The sequence below is a fragment of the Lampetra planeri genome, chromosome 23 (genome assembly GCF_965212315.1).
Source record: "Lampetra planeri chromosome 23, kcLamPlan1.2.h2, whole genome shotgun sequence".
In the NCBI taxonomy this organism is placed as follows: Eukaryota; Metazoa; Chordata; class Hyperoartia; order Petromyzontiformes; family Petromyzontidae; genus Lampetra; species Lampetra planeri.
In genome coordinates this window covers 1,578,144-1,593,992 of record NC_136129.1, presented here as the reverse complement: position 1 = coordinate 1,593,992, position 15,849 = coordinate 1,578,144, and the positions used below count along the sequence as shown (strand labels likewise).

Sequence of the window (15,849 nt, the reverse complement as noted above, 5' to 3'; positions counted from 1 at the left end):
TGGCCTTGCAATGAAGAACACTGGCTTAAGCAGATGCTGCTTTAGCAGGGCATTCGTGTGCATGGGGTCGTCCAAGTTGCCAAAAAAAACATTTCCATTCCTCTTACGCATCTCCCCTTCCCCGTCGGCACCGGCAGTGCCGCCCGACATCGGCTTACGGAAGCATTGACCCACAGGCCGCCACTCTACGTTGAGACGTGCAGCAAAATGCTCTAACAACCAGCGTCTGCCATAGGACGTCAACACAAATCGTCCTTCAAGTGTCCGGAAAAACTCCAACAGCCATCCGGCATCTTGCCGTGGGCTTCTCATAGATCCGTTGTTGTTGTTGTAGTTTACGGGAGCTTCAGGACGCTGCCAAGTGGTGGCGGTAGCGGCAGGCTGTACGAATGTGTACTGTAAACGGACCCACTGCGTCTCTACAATGAACTTAAAATGCTCCACAACGGACCGGTGAGTACCTCTGCAAAAGTGGATGTTATTTCCCATATCATAGTTAAAATGTAGGCTTAATGTTTTTGTTTTCTTGAAAAGTTTTATGTACTTGGACAATTTGGTGGACCATAAATAATCGGCATATCTGATTAACTGGCACCCTCCGTGGATGCCGGATAACGGAGCTCTTGCTGCAGACAACCCATTGAGAAGGCGACCGGCTCGCAAGCAGAAGGTTGAGAGTTCAAATCCCGGTTGAGCGGTGACTCGGTTCCCCCACGTCGTTCCGCCCGGCTCGATAAAATGATTGGGGGGTAAAAGTTAGTAGCGGTCGTCCTAGGGACAGACACGTCCTCAGCATTGGAATGCGGAATTTCCACCACTAGCTCAGGGCTGTAAAAAGGAGGAGAGCACGGCCTCGACGCTCATGCCAGCAGGAAATCACTCACGGAATGTTTTTTGACACGCTTCAAACGGCACTGAGATAATTAACAACCAACGACAAATCCTTAAAATCCTTTTACGTTAGCGACTTTATACTTTTTTTATACTTGTGTAGAGGTGTAATTGTGTATGGGAGCGGATGGCAAACAAACACAAGGGGCGTGGTTAGGGCCGTACACATAGGAGGTGGCCACACCGACGTCCGCACCTGCATCCCCCACGGGCCCCTCCCGGGGGGGCCGCGGACTATAAGAGGGGGTGAGCCGGAGGGCTCGAGGTCGAGGTATCAGCTTTAACCAGCGAAGACGGAAGACCAGCTAGAATAGGCCCCGGAGCTCCCCTGGCTCGCTGTCCTTATAAGGGCCGACCAGGGCAAGCCGGTGGCGTGGCCCCGAGAGCCCAGACTGACGAGCAGGTCTGGGAACTCAGGGGGTCGGATCCCAGCTTGACCAGGGCTGGGACAGGTAGCCTCCCCTAGCTCCCTAGTGGAGGACTTGGGCTTAGGTTAGCGGGGCTTAGATGTTGTGTCTCCCTGTTAGCCGAGTAAGGGGACGTTACCCCTTAGGTCCTGTGTATACTCGCTAACTGTATACAAGTTGTGTTAATAAATAAGTGTGCCTCCGATCCCGTCGTCAAGCCTCCTGAGTAATTACTACACTTGTGTAGTGACATCGCTGGATGTCAACATGCTGGGTGGGTGCAGTGCCGGCCCTAGAGGGGCACGGCGTGCGGTGTAGCGACATCGCGGATACCACAGCGGTGTGGGTGTAGTACCGGCGCGAGAGGGGCCCGGTGAACGCTGAATATAATAGCGCGAGATGGCACCACGCTTTACGTGCAGTGCCGACCCTACAGGACAGGGTGTGTGGGTGCCGGCCAAAGGGTGAGGTTCTGTGAGGCCATGGCACTCTGGTTGACCCGGAAAGACACGTGACAAGTTAAATTGACAAAGGAGCCCCAAGAGGGGGCTAGGGGTGGTCACGTGATTGGGACCTAGATATTTCCCGAGGATTCTGGAAGGTGGACGAGGCCAAGGGCAGAGCTGTCCACGCCACAAAGAATATAAGCCGGGTCCCGAGAGGGACCAGGGTTGTTGTTCATCCTGGAAGAAACCCTTCGTCTACGTTCTCCGTTCAACGAGTCTCTAACACGTGGACTCGGGCCAAAGCTGTTGGTCCCGGTCCGTAGTAGCAGTTACGTGGTAACTAGTGTAGTTAGCCTGGTGGTTACCACCATAGGTTGTTATTCTGTTAAGGGGGAAGTTACCCCGTGTGTTGGAACTGAATAAATGTGTTGCCTCCAAGTCTATGTCTGCGACTCAGTTGAACCCATTACACTTACAGTTAACAATCCCGCTACCGGGTTCTCCATTTAAAAACTCCCACAACCATCTTAACCTAGAGAATGAACGCCGGCGCGGGATTTGGCGGGGAAACCAAAGTCGCTGCCGTTTCGGAAAAAAATCCTGGCGCGTCAACGCTCACTCGGCCGATCGGGAAGGGGGGGGGGGGGGGGGGGGCGAATGTCTGTGACGTCGCAATCGAAGCGCACAGAGGGGCGGACGAGTCACGGGGGGTTGTGCGGTGGCGCCAACCTAGCGGTGGCACTCGCTCACAGCACCAGGCTCCGCGGAGGCAGGGTGTGCAGGATCCTGCGAGCCTTCTCCGTCATCAACACTTGGTCCTCCGTCTTGCCGCACGCCACGGCCTCCCACTCCTCGCTCATCTGTGCAGGAGGGGGGATGAGACGCGGGGGGGGGGGGGGCGGCGGTGGGGGGGTCAAAGATTGTCACCGCCGCACCTCCCCGTTACCAACCCTCGCTACCCTGTCAGATCCCATGGCTGCTGCTGCACTCACATTTAAGTGGAATAAAAACATCGTTATATATATCATGTATCGTAGATGCAGCCAATGGTGACTGGGCTGTTACCCTCAAATACAAGATCGTGTGTTGCTTCACGGGTGCGATATATAAATGTGAGTATTAATATTATTATTATCGTAAGACCCAGGATGGCATCTGTACTGGCCCAATGCTGACACAGGCCTCAGCTCTCTGTGCCACCAAGCTACCTCAGGAGATTGTCAGTCAACGTGTGGCAACATTGTGCCTTCAGCACAACATCATTATTACTTCAACTGAAAATAATTAATAGAGTAGTTGGGAGCTGAAAAAAACAAAAATATGGAAAAAATCTGAATCAACAAGCTTTGCACCGGGTGAATGAATCTTATTAAGTAATTAATGTCGCTCACTCTCAAGCAGCAGGCAGTGTCAGGTGCAAGAGGTGCATTGCAGCCCAATAATGAAACGCATGCAAAGAAGAACACACACAAAAGGTGATTCAAACTAATTATGCTAAGCGATGTCATGATTGCAATGAGTGTGCATGTGCAAATAGAGCATGTATGTGCAATTAAAGCATGCATGCACTGCTGTGTGGGGAAAAAAAGGAGGTAATTAGTGTTGCTTTCCGGCACTGAACTGAACTATGGCTAATGACAGCTCATTATAACATATGAGAATGGTCCCAGCCACAAGGAAATTGCCAAGTCGCACAGAGCATGCATATCGCGAGACAAGCTCGCTGCTTCGCAGTGGCAGAGCGGGGAGAGAACATTCAAACTCTGCACTCACACTCACTCACATTGATTATATTGGTAAAAAGACTAAAGTAAAAATTGGTTTTCTGTATCGACACAAGCACTGCTTCCCCCCTATGTTCCGCTTGGAATTGATAAAAGCTACCATACTGCCTCTACTTGATTACTGTGACATCGTGTATAAATCAGCCCCCAGTACTATACTGAAGAAGCTTGACTCAATTTATCACTCGGCCTTAAGATTTGCATTGAACTGCCCATATAGGACCCACCACTGAGATCTCTACATTGGGTCAAACTTAACTTCTCTTAATGATCGATGGCTTGTGCATCAGATCTTATTTATTCACGATGTACTTACAAAAAAATCAGTAGACTACCTGCTGGATCTCATCACTGTTTCGAAGAACAAATGTGACCTAAGGTCTTCGCTCATTAACCAGCTTCACATTCCTTATTGCCGTACAAATACTGGAGGAAGGGAATTTTCTGTTGATGCCCCCAGGGTCTGGAATGCTATCGCCAATAAACTACAACTTGGATCACTACCTGTGAGATCTTCACTCAAAACTGCTCTAGAGGAGTTGTACAACCCTAGCTGCCACTGCTATTCAGAATGGCCTGAAATCAAATGTATCGTTCTGGATGACCGCTGCAAAGTATGGTCTTGAGTTTATTATAGTGTGGTGATCATTAAAGGTGTATTGAAAAAATTAGATTCTGCTACTGATACTCCTGCTGTTATGGAGTGACTCATGCAGCCAACTATGGCTGCAAAGTTTGGTCGTACATGTTATGTATCTCATTGATTGTTAAATTTGAATCACAGTTCCTATGCTCACAGTTAAAAAAAAATTATAGCTTAATTTTGATTTTGAAAACGTTTTGGTTTAGCCATGTTTGTTTTTTGTAGTACAGAGTTAGCCTGATAACTTTAAGCTACAATGTCTTATGGTTGTTATTGTTTGACTTGCATCCCTGGGATTTTTTGCACACAGCATTGAAATACGGTGTTTTTTTCTGGAAGACTTTACTGTTTTTTCCAGGATTTTCCTGTTGCGTGTAGTCACTTTAAGATGTTTCTTGTTCATGTTTTTGTTTTGCTGCGGTTGCACCCGAGTCAAGAGCCGCATGGCTCACAGGGTTATACCTAATACATGAAACTGAAAACTGAAATGAAACTGACACTCCCACCCTCTCTGCCACAGGGAGAACATAAAAACTCTGTACACTCTCCCTCTGCCACAGGCAGAAAATAAACTCTGCACACACCCTCACACTCCCTCTGCCACAGGGAGAACATACAAACTCTGCACACTCTCACACTCCCACTCGAACTGCAGAACAGGGGGAGAACATACAAACTCCATACAAAGGCACTCGAATCAGGAATCGAAGCCAGGCCCCTCTTGCCGTGTTGGCAACGAGCGTTCAGAATCAGAATATTTATTTACGCTAGAGGAATCCGATGAGCTCTTGAGCTCTTTTTCTCAGATGTCCACTATTTTTACGGATATCCAGTGTTACCACTGTGTCACCTACCTGTATCTCTAGGGCGCACCGTACGGCATATCGTAGTATCACACGGCACATCGTACGGCATATCATAGGACTGTACGGCACATCCTAGCAACGTATGGTATATCGTATGATACGGCATATCGTGTATCGTACGGTATATCGTAGAATAGTACAGCACGTCGTAGTTTCGCCATCGGCAAATCTTCGTGCGAACGCGTGTGTCACCTGGATGGGCATCTTGCAGCAGAGGTTGTCCTGGAGCGAGGTGCGTAGCGGGGTGAGCGGCTGGCGAGGACTCTCCTCAGCCTCATCCCCCATCACCCTCCTCTTGTGCCTCGCTCGGCTCTTCAACAGAAACAGGGCAGCAACAATATTGGTCCATCCTAGCAGGTGCTAACTACGCTGTAGCACGAGAGACGCAACACATCGCTCCATAAATGGAAAATCAAAGAATCGCCAAACTGCGACTGTGGCAAAACCCCAAACCATCAGAACGCACCGCCGACATGTGTGCGCCATCATCCACGTCACACGCCCTGGCGGCATCTCTGAAATCTGTACAGCATCTACTGCCGCCTAGGATTAGTCGAAGGGTCTTAATATTCAACTATGATATCTACACAAACTGTTGCTTACAGGACGTATGACAGAAGGGAGAGAAGGGGGACGAGAAGGGGAGACGGGAAGGGGGAACGAGAAGGAGGGAGGAGACGGGGGAAGGAGGAGAAGGCTACGCTGCAGGAGTTGGCGGTTGTGCTGTATAGCCCCTCCAGTGTGTTTTCAAAGACTTCTATTTCCAGCTTTTGTAGAGAACCCTGGGATCCATGGGCCACAAGTGAGTGCCCTTAACAGCTCTCCCATTTGTTTTCCGGTTTTTGCCCTGGTGTTGTTCAGCACTTCCTGACGTTTCGCCGCCACATCCTGGGCGCGGCAGAACCCGAAAAACGCACCCAAGAGCTGGGCAAGCGTTTCTCAACCGGCCTTCCATGAGATGCCCCCCTCACGGTACAGCATTCGTGCAGCAGTGGCTTAATTTGTGCATTCATACAAAGCGTTGGCGATCGCAAACGCGTGGTAAGGGTTGGGGTTGGTTGCGAGGACCCGAGTTGCGAATCGCCGCTACAGGTAGTAAACGCACGCGTGTTTCCGTGTCCCTATAGACCCCCCCCCCCCATTACACAGCGCGTGAGCAGGCCCGAGTGCAGTCAAAAGGGCGGTGGGTGTTGGGAAAGATCAATGCGCGCCGATGATTGATGTCACCGAACGGCAATCTCTGAAGCACGGCTTTGCCTGCGCAGGCATTCCGTTGGAGAGAAACCACTTTGGAGGAAGCTTGGTGAAGCCGTCTGTGGCTTGGCTGCCGCTCGCTGGAGTGGTTTATAATGAACGGCACCGCGTGCGGGTGTTGCATTCTTCGAAAACGAGGGCGCTAGGAAGGCCGGGCAGGCGGGGGCAGATATTAGAAGATTGGAGAGTTTTGAAACACGGGTTTGGCGAGCAATTCGAGAACGTCGGCTGGACAGAGAGAAAACCCAACGAAGGCGGCACGTAAGCAGATTCGGGGACCGCAACAGTAGCGCCCCGCCGCTCTACGTCGGGGACCGCAACAGTAGCGCCCCGCCGCTCTACGTCGGGGACCGCAACAGTAGCGCCCCGCTGCTCTAAGCAGATTCGGGGACCGCAACAGTAGCGCCCCGCCGCTCTACGTCGGGGATGCGCGTCATTGAAAGATGACGACGAGGACGAATATCGAAACGACGTCAATCAAAGCGATGTTTCCACGAGAGCTGAAACAAGACAACGGAGGTTGTACCGAGACGCTGCTGTGTTAACGCGCGCATCTTCATCCGTGACGTACCCACAACGTTACATTAACTTACTAGTAGTACATTCGTAATGTGAGTACAGCACTTTAACACAAATTATACAGGGTACAATAAAATGCAGTACACTACAAAAACAATCACCTAAATAATGTACATTACTAATATATTGTATGGTACAGTAAGTTTCTTTATGTGCGACACAAAGTAGTTTGTGTAGAGTCGTAGCGGGCGGTGGCGGTGGTGATGGAGGCAAAGGCTGAGAGGCAACGAATAACGAGAGGGGGCGGACGATGCCGTCGCCGACGTGAGCGCCGGGGTTGAGGCGACGCAATAATCGGCGAGTGGCGTTCATAATGAAGCGACGACGTGTCTTCGAAACCGCGTGAAAGGGGGGAGACGGGAATGGGGATGTTGCTGTACAACAATCATTGGACCACATGGAAGAGGGTGGTTAACGAGAAGGTGGCTAACGAGAAGGTGGCTAACGAGAGGGTGGCTAACGAGAGGGTGGTTAACGAGAGGAAGACTAACGAGAGGGTGGTTAACGAGAGGGGGCTCCACTTGGTCCGTCTCTCGCGAGGGCAGGATATCGCAACCAAGCTGCAAGGCAACCAGACTGGCACGAACAATTTGCCCGAGCTGTGTGCCCTGCCAGTGGTATCAGCGACGATTGGCGATGCTGGCACACCGTGGCCTAACGCTCGTCTTCAAACGGTGTTTCGGGGCTCTCTCGAACGGCGTGATGCACTGTGTGTGCAAAACATCGATGCAGGGCATGATGGGTATTCATGCCTTGCTGCTGTGTACGGGCAGCAGCATCACCTTTGCATATTGCTATTTCTCTAGGACCAAGAGGGTGGGGTGCCAGTTACCGCACTGGTTCGTTGGTTACCATGATAGCTACCACTGGTTACTGTGGTGGTTACCTTGATGGTTACCAGTCTGGTCACCATGCCAATTACTGTACTAGTTACCACTCTGGTTACCGTGATGGATACCCATTGGTTATCACATCGGTTATGGCGTTGGTTATCACACCAGTTCCCACACAAGTTACCACTGGTTACCGCTAGTTACCACTCTGATTACCACGCAAGTTACTGTGCTCGCCACTACTCTGGTTACCGTGCTGGTTACGCTGCTGGTAGGGTTGACGACGGCTTGGTCGTTGGTTGGCAGGACATGGCAGCAGTTCTCAGTGTCCATCTTGTCGAGGGCCAGCGACTTGCGAGCACGCTTGGCGGGAAAGTCGGCCTGCAAATAGCACCAGGGCACGCCGCTCAGTACAGAGAGAAGCACCCCGCAGCGAAGCCGCACGCAATTCCTCTGCGCCGGTACGAGAGAACGAATGGTTTGATTTCACTCACCACCCGTCGCGTCGGTGTGCGCTCTGTGGAACGCCTTGCCACTTGAAATCAGGCAACCGCAGTCGGTAGATATGTTTAAGTCTGCTTTGGAAACCCATCTCTTTAAACTGGCCTTCCCTCTTTAGTTTGGTCAGTTGGCCTGGTTCTGTAATTTTTTCATGCTTTTTAAGCATTGCGCATTGGGATCCTGGAATGGAATGAGCTTTCTAAATTTGAATTATTACTTATTATTAAAGCTACGGTTTAAATCCAAACGTTACACGGTGGTGAGCTCACGGGGGTGGGGGGGGCTTCATCCTTTCTTTCAGTCGTCAATCAATCGCACGCTTGATTTACAACTCGTTTGGCTCAGCCGAGGGCACGGGTGCGCTTTTTGCTGTGGATGCAAGCAGCGCTGCCCTTTGTGCAACTGACAAGATTCATACTGGCTGAAGGTACATTTTAAAAATGTTTCCAAATGACCTTCCCTAAATTGTCCTCTTGGTTTCACGTCACAAGCCGAAATATCCCATTCGGATGCCTAGCAGCAGAGCAGCACAAGAACCCTTCATGGTCAAGCGGCCCACGGAATCCGACACCACAGCGCTACCTTTGGAGATTCAGAGAACACCAGGGGGGGGCGAGCACACTTCCACCCCCCCACTTGACGGAATTTTGTTCTTCACAGGAGAGTTAAAACGATATATTTGTATAGGGTTTGATTCTTAGAGGTGGAATTTGCTGAAATGAAGTTCCGAACGAAATTTAATGCAATGTCTTTTTTGCGTGGGTCACGGTGGCGAGATGTTAACTACTTCGCCTGGTATGCAGGGGGTCGTGGGTTTGATTCCGACCCTGATGCCTGCTGTATATTTGGAATTTGCAGTGTCTCTCTCCCCGTGGCTGTGTGGATTTTTTTCTGGTTCCTTCAGTTTTTCCCTCCACATTTAGATTCATGCATTTGCAGAGTATTTGGTTGCTATACATTTCCAAGTGATAAGCCACTTCGTTGAGCTATCATTTTTGATAGCCAGGTCGCTTCTGAAAAAGAGCTATAATATAGATCAGTGTGGACCAGACCTGGTAAAATAAAAATTTGTAGGTTTAATTATGAATGGCTTCTTGGATTGGAACCCACGATGTCAGCGGTGCCAGCTCAGCACTCTTGACCTCTGATCTACCGAGTAACCACCTCCTATTAACAGCGAGCGAGCTAATTGTTGTGAAGAGCAATGTGGAAGTGTCTGTGAATAGCTAAAAGGTTAATGGCATGTCAACCCCATGAGCCAACATCACTACGGTCCCGGTTTTATGAATCTGGGCAGCCACCAGTAATTAAAACAAGCCATGAAGTAGAGGGTCAATCGTCTGACCGTGAGCACCAGGACATACACACACTATTATTTTGTTTGCCAGATTAAATAAATGCTTTTGGATATTGGACGGCAAGGCAAATATCCAGCAGATTGAATGCCGTGCAACGCTTAGAGCGGACGAGAGGCAAATGAAGGTACTTCACGAGCAGTTCTGCACCATTTTCTGCAGCTGTTGGTGGAACTTCCACATTCCTATGACGGGGTCTCGTTTATGTTGTCCATAGGACAACCAACGTCAACTTCCCCAAATAATTGCTACTTGTTTTGTCGACTCCGGAAGGAATGATTGTCCAAAGTCAACCCTCAACTAGGATTGTAACTTCTCTCAACCTTGAAATTGAGAGCCGCTCGCTCTACCGCTGAGCCACCTGACCGGAATAAGAGAAAGAAGAATGAGAGGTGCGGCGGCGGCGAATAATCTTTAATAACGTGAGCGAGCAGTGTCAGGTGGCTTAATGGGTACCTTCAGGGTGATGCATGGTCACGTCGGCAATTCATCATCAAAGCCTCAACCCCCAATGCTGACGGCACCGAGCCGCTTCTGGTCCGGTGCCGACAGATCCGAGGACGTTGCTTACGTGAGCCCCCCCATTGCTTCATTACTGAACCCCCCCCCCCCCTTGCTCATCCCGGCCTTCGCACGTCTCCTACTCGGTCACTAATTTTGCCATACTCGTAAGATTCCGGAACAATGATCAATCCATCTGTATCGACGAGTCACTCTTAATTTGTAAGTGCGACGAAGGCATTATACATCTGCTTATTATGTGTTGTGTGTCATCTAGTTTTACGTCAAACTAGTACCCATTGCAAATAGAGGGTAAATGCCTCTAAATATCAGTCGGTTCACCAACATCGGTTCCAACAACAAGCCTTACTCTGCTGATGAGACACCGAAGGTCGAAACTGGTCCAGTGTGTGCTTGTGTTGAACCGATGATGCTCAGGTGCACTCCCGGAAGGCCGTGTGGCCAACGGGTTGTGTAAAATGCACTTTTATTTATTGATGTCAAGAGAAAAATATGGGAACAAGGTATTATGTTCGATTAATTATTTTGTGGCTTATATTCTCTGGAGCGACGCTCAACGGTTGCTGCGTGTTATTTATTTATGCGGACCACTTCACTTCAATGAATGCGCCTCGGAGCCCTTTACGCTGAAGCTCAAATGAGAAACGCGTGGCCTGGAGGGACAGTGCTGCCCAGCATTTATTACCCATCCCCAGCTGCCCTCAGGCGGTGGCGCTGGAGCCTTCTCCTTGCAGCGCTGCAAACTAAATAGAAACTAAACTGTTTATTTTACCAGGTGAGGCCCACTGAGCTGTATAGCTCTTTTTCAGAAGCGACTTGGCCACAAATGATAGCTCAACAAAAGTGGCTCGTCACGTGGAAATGTTTAGCAGCCAAATACTGTAAATGCACGTCGATTCCAAATGTGGAAGGGAAAAGCCCGAGGACCTGGAGTAAAATCCACGCAGTCACGGGGAGAGAAACACGCAAACTCCAAATAAACAGCAGGTGTCAGGGTACGGGATCGAACCCACAACCTTCTACATACCAGGCGAGGGAGTTAACATCTCCTACCCACCGCGGCGCTGCAATCGCTGTGTGGTGAAGGTGCTCACCTTCCAGGGGTTACCGGTTTTGGCCGAACAGAGGCCGGTGAATCTTCCTGGCGTGTCCTGCAACGAGGACACATCCTTCTCCAGCACCTCCAGCAGGTCCTGCTCCAGCTGAGAAGGTGTCTGAGGCTGCAAACGACCCAATTACGCAATGGAATTATACACGCAGCACCATCGCTCCCGTATGCAAAAACTTGGCAGGAACCATCCTGAAAAAAAGTGTCTTGAGGCCGAGTGAGGCTTTCCTTGGTAAAGGGTAACAGCAATGGAAATGAGCGATATTACACACACATAGCGCGTGCGCAGTGTTACCGCTGCGCCACCTTGGTGCCATCATACTCCTGCCATGTATCATCGAATTACCCAAACCACGTGGGGCTCTGTGCTACAGCCTTGTAAGAGAACGTTCGCCAATCCACGTGTTGTTGCTGTGCACCAGATTGAGTCACGGGGGGACAACGCCATCGTCAGGACTGCTTTGCTGTTGTTGTAATATGAGATCTAGAAACAGAATTTTTTTTTCAACTTGTCATTACTCCATTTTACCAAACCACCTTGAATGCGCCCAATCTTGCCAAATCTCTCAGAATCCAGATGGGATTGAGAGCCCGGATAGTCCTTGGATGGGCAAACCACGATGCACAAGTGTTCTAAGCTGTGGGGCTTGCGTGGTGGGCAGCAGAGGGCATTGCAGCAACATCCATTGTTGAACTGCACCTTTACACGACCACATCTATTCTCGCCTCCTGCACAAACCTACACTGAAGTATGGTCAGCCCAAGACCCGCACAGACGAGGCCATCATCCAGCAGCCGATTAACAAATGGGCTGTAGGCACACATATCATGACTACAGATGCTGATGATCACTTGTGAGCCTGCTGCGGTGGCAAGATGTTATATACCTCGTCTAGTATACAGGAGGTCGTGGATTCGATCCAGACCCTGATGCATGTATATGTGGAGTTTGCATGTGTCTCCCTGTGGTCGCGTGGATTTTTCTCCGGGTACTCCGGCTTTTCCCTCCACATTTAGAAATGTGTTTTAGAGTATTTTGCTGCTATAAATTTCCACATGACAATGATAAGCCACTTCGTTGAGCTATCATTTGCAATGGCCAGGTCACTTCTGAGAAAGAGGCACATAGCTCAGTGGGGCCCTTACCCGGTAAAATAGAAGATAGTTTAATAGTTTTTACAGTTTACTACAGGTCGGCGTACGGCGAGTGTGAAAGCAAACGCTTAATAAAAAGGCGACCACGGGGTCATCATTGTCCTCACCATCAGCTTGAGGGGGCCGTACTTGCTCTCCTGGGCTGCCAGCGCTTTCTTGAACGGCGTGGGGGTGCGAGGCGGTCCCAGAATGGAGCGCCGGATGTTGAGAGTGCGGTAGCTGTCAGCGGTGACAAAAGAAAGGCCTCCCGCGTCATCTCGTACGGCAGAAACGTTCATGGCCGTGTACATCATCAGTTTTCTTCTGATTCCGTTCCGGTGACGTGCGTGCACATCATCAAATGACACCAGAAGAAAAACTAAAATAAAACAACTTTTTCGGTACCGAGGCTCCCACAAGGCCATGCGGGAGGGGGGCATGTGGCACAGTTTGGCTGCCAGCTATTGTAGAGTGGCGGCGGTCATGTCGCTATGGTTTTCTGCAGTGAGGAACAATGTCTTTAAAAACAACGGTGTTACGCTTCTCTAAATAAAATTAACGCTGGGCCGCTCGCAAGTTCTGAGATTTAGTGGTGAACGGGACACCCACCACCCTGCAACTTGCAGACGCCTCGGAACGGTGAAAGGGTTCACTTGCAAAGAATAGGAATGTCCCAAGGTGGCGAGGTTACTAGGTTAGCTGAGCCGGCACCACTGATATCCTGGGTTTGGATCTGGATTTCAGCCATCCAAGATGAAACCGGCCGGGATCTCAGGTGTGGTGATGTTCTCAACTGCACACGAAAAAAATCCTTCACAATAAATTTGGTTCTCCTATCAATTTGACTAAATTTCAGCTCACACAATGCCTGTCATGCGATGAACCTCAATATCAAACATTCACATTGAGAATGAGAAATGTAGCTACACCAGGAAGGAACAGGGAAAAGTAGAAACAGAGGGATGGAACAGAGGGGTGGAGGATCAGAGGGGTGGAGGATCAGAGGGGTGGAGGAACAGAACAGAGGGGTAAAGGGACAGAACAGAGGGGTAAAGGGACAGAGGGGTGGAGGAACAGAACAGAGGGGTGGAGGAACAGAGGGGTGGAGGAACAGAACAGAGGGGTGGAGGAACAGAGGAGTGGAGGATCAGAGGGGTGGAGGAAGAGAGGGGTGGAGGATCAGAGGGGGTGGAGGATCAGAGGTGACGGAGGAACAGGGCAGAGGCAACGTACGCTTTGCCACCACCCTTGGAGGGCTTCGGCGTGTGGTCCCTCTGCAGTGGCGTGGTCACTTCCACCTTGTGGCTGCACACAGGGGTAGAGGTGAGCGACGGGCCCGAATCCAAGCGGATGCCGTCCAGCACCTTCACGTTCAGAAACTGCACGCACGGGCACAACCACGCAGCAGCGCCAATCACGCAATGTCTGGCTCGAGGCTAACAGTGTCCAAGAATTTCGATTTAAAGCTTTCGTGACTGCAGGGATTCATCTTCTTGGTTCTTTCGGTAAAGTCACGTAGAAGGGAAGTAATAAAATAATAAAAATAAAACATAATAATGTTTTATTTATGTTTTATTTTTATTATTTTATTACTTCCCTTCTACGTGACTTTGCCGAAAGAACCAAGAAGTGTCCAAGAAATGAACGTATTGGCAGTACAACGGTGGTGCACAGACTTAAAATTATATTATTTAATTTAATTTATTATTTTATCTTTAGACGTGACTTAACCGAAAGAACCAAATAATAATTCCTGCAGTCACGAAAGTTCTAAAATTAAGATTGAACCACTTCTACGGGGAAGTTTTAAGCTTATCTTTTTCTCTCTCTCTGGCGACTTGTTTTCTCTGCCTGTGTCCTCTTTAGAATGTTCACACTCAAATTCTAACTTAGCAATCTTTGAAATACGTAATCAACCAGGCTATGCGTTAATTGTGTGTTGACCGACCCTCTGTGTTGTATTACATTACATTTCGATATTTTACTAGGTTATTTAATTTTAGTGTGTCTTTCTCCTGATTTTCAGGCTTGCTTGCCGTGTAATCGTTCTTGCAGCACCAATTGATATGCTAATTTTTTCTCTACCCCCCTCCCTCTCTCTGCCTCCGCCCCCCCCCCCTGTCTATTTAAGGCCACCACACAGAGACGATCACCCCTCTCTGTTACCTGTGTTACTCTCGCTATGTATCTTGGTAATATCTGTCTGCTAATATGTCTGTCTATAGTTTTCTGGTTATATTTTATGTCGCTATTTCATGATACCTGATGATGATTGCTTGTGTTGCAATCGAAACGTCGTATTCTATTATTTAATTTAATTTATTATTTTATCTTTAGATGTGACTTAACCGAAAAAACCAAATAATAATTCCTGCAGTCACGAAAGTTCTAAAATTAATATTAAAATTCAAATTTCGATTTCAGACTGTTTTACAGGGACCGGTGTGTTATGCTGCACCGGTGTACCGACAATACGTCCAAATAACAAAAGTTGCAAGATCATCTCCCCCTCCTGGCAGACTAATGCCGAGCCAGGTGTCGAGTCACCTTGGGCTGCGCAGGGACAGCTGCCAATATGGGGATCTGTGTCGCGTGACGTTTCGTGAAGTGATAGAGCACGCAAACTCCAAACATACAACAGGCATCAGGGTTTTGATCAAACCCACAACCTCCTCCATACCAGGTGAGGTAGTTAACATCTCCCCACCGCGGCGAGACGTTAACGAGGCCAAGAAGCAGCAGATGACGGGACCTCCGCTGTCAGTGGCAAAGAGGGTGGGGGGCCGTGCTACCTGCGACGGGGAGAAGGAGAGCTTCTTGAGGGGCGTGCTTTTGGGAGTGTCCTGCAGTTCGCTCATCTCGTCCAACAGCGACGACGAGAAGGCTGGGGAGGAGTGGCTGACCCCGCGCACGCTCCTGCGCCTCAGGATGGTGGGAGGGCTGCTGAACTTGACGGTGACCGAGGGCGTCGTCAGCAGAGGCACTTCCGCCTCGGGAGTAATTTGCGGCAGTTGCTTCGAGTTGGCCTGGGAATGGAATACAAGGCAAGGGTCAATGTCACATGTAATAGCAATAACACCGCTTTATGTTTGTAAGCCGTTGTTCTTGAAAATCGCAGATTAATCTTTGCGGAAATGTGCAACGTGCGCTTGTTTCGTGTGGCACACGGAGGCACGGAAGACACCGCAGCCAAAGTGGGAAGCAGTCAGAACCGGCGCCAATAATTGTAAACTATAGTCCTATATTGGGATGCTTGGCCAACTCCCTTCGAGTGTTATTTATGCACGTGGGAGGAAACCAGAGTACACCCACAGAAAAATCACGTGTGCCAAAGGCTGTGCTCTTCATTGCAAGGGCCGGGGGCCACTGACGGCCACTGGTTGCGGCCCCCGACAATACACAAATAGTGAAAACACCCCTCCCCCATATCATCAAATGTGTGGCGGCCCTCCTCACACTGATGATGTCTTATCGGCGAAAGTGGCCCCCCCTCTGAAGATGAGTCAAGAACATTGTGCTAAGGGGT

General features: G+C 49.6%; 1 protein-coding gene across 3 annotated transcripts in view; it reads right to left on the bottom strand.

Annotated features, from left to right (window-relative positions):
• Nucleotides 1-1,532: 1,532 nt before the first annotated feature.
• LOC144726211 (myb-related protein A-like) overlaps nucleotides 1,533-15,849 on the bottom strand; it is a 32,469-nt gene continuing 18,152 nt past the window's right edge. For all 3 annotated transcript variants that reach the window (XM_078604726.1, XM_078604727.1, XM_078604728.1), the window contains exons 11-17: nucleotides 15,116-15,349; nucleotides 13,557-13,702; nucleotides 12,452-12,563; nucleotides 11,176-11,301; nucleotides 7,956-8,084; nucleotides 5,230-5,349; nucleotides 1,533-2,604 (exon numbers count right to left, since the gene is read on the bottom strand). In XM_078604726.1, coding sequence (XP_078460852.1) covers nucleotides 2,491-2,604; nucleotides 5,230-5,349; nucleotides 7,956-8,084; nucleotides 11,176-11,301; nucleotides 12,452-12,563; nucleotides 13,557-13,702; nucleotides 15,116-15,349 — 981 coding nt within the window. In that variant the 3' untranslated portion in view covers nucleotides 1,533-2,490. The remainder of the gene's footprint in view (nucleotides 2,605-5,229; nucleotides 5,350-7,955; nucleotides 8,085-11,175; nucleotides 11,302-12,451; nucleotides 12,564-13,556; nucleotides 13,703-15,115; nucleotides 15,350-15,849) is intronic.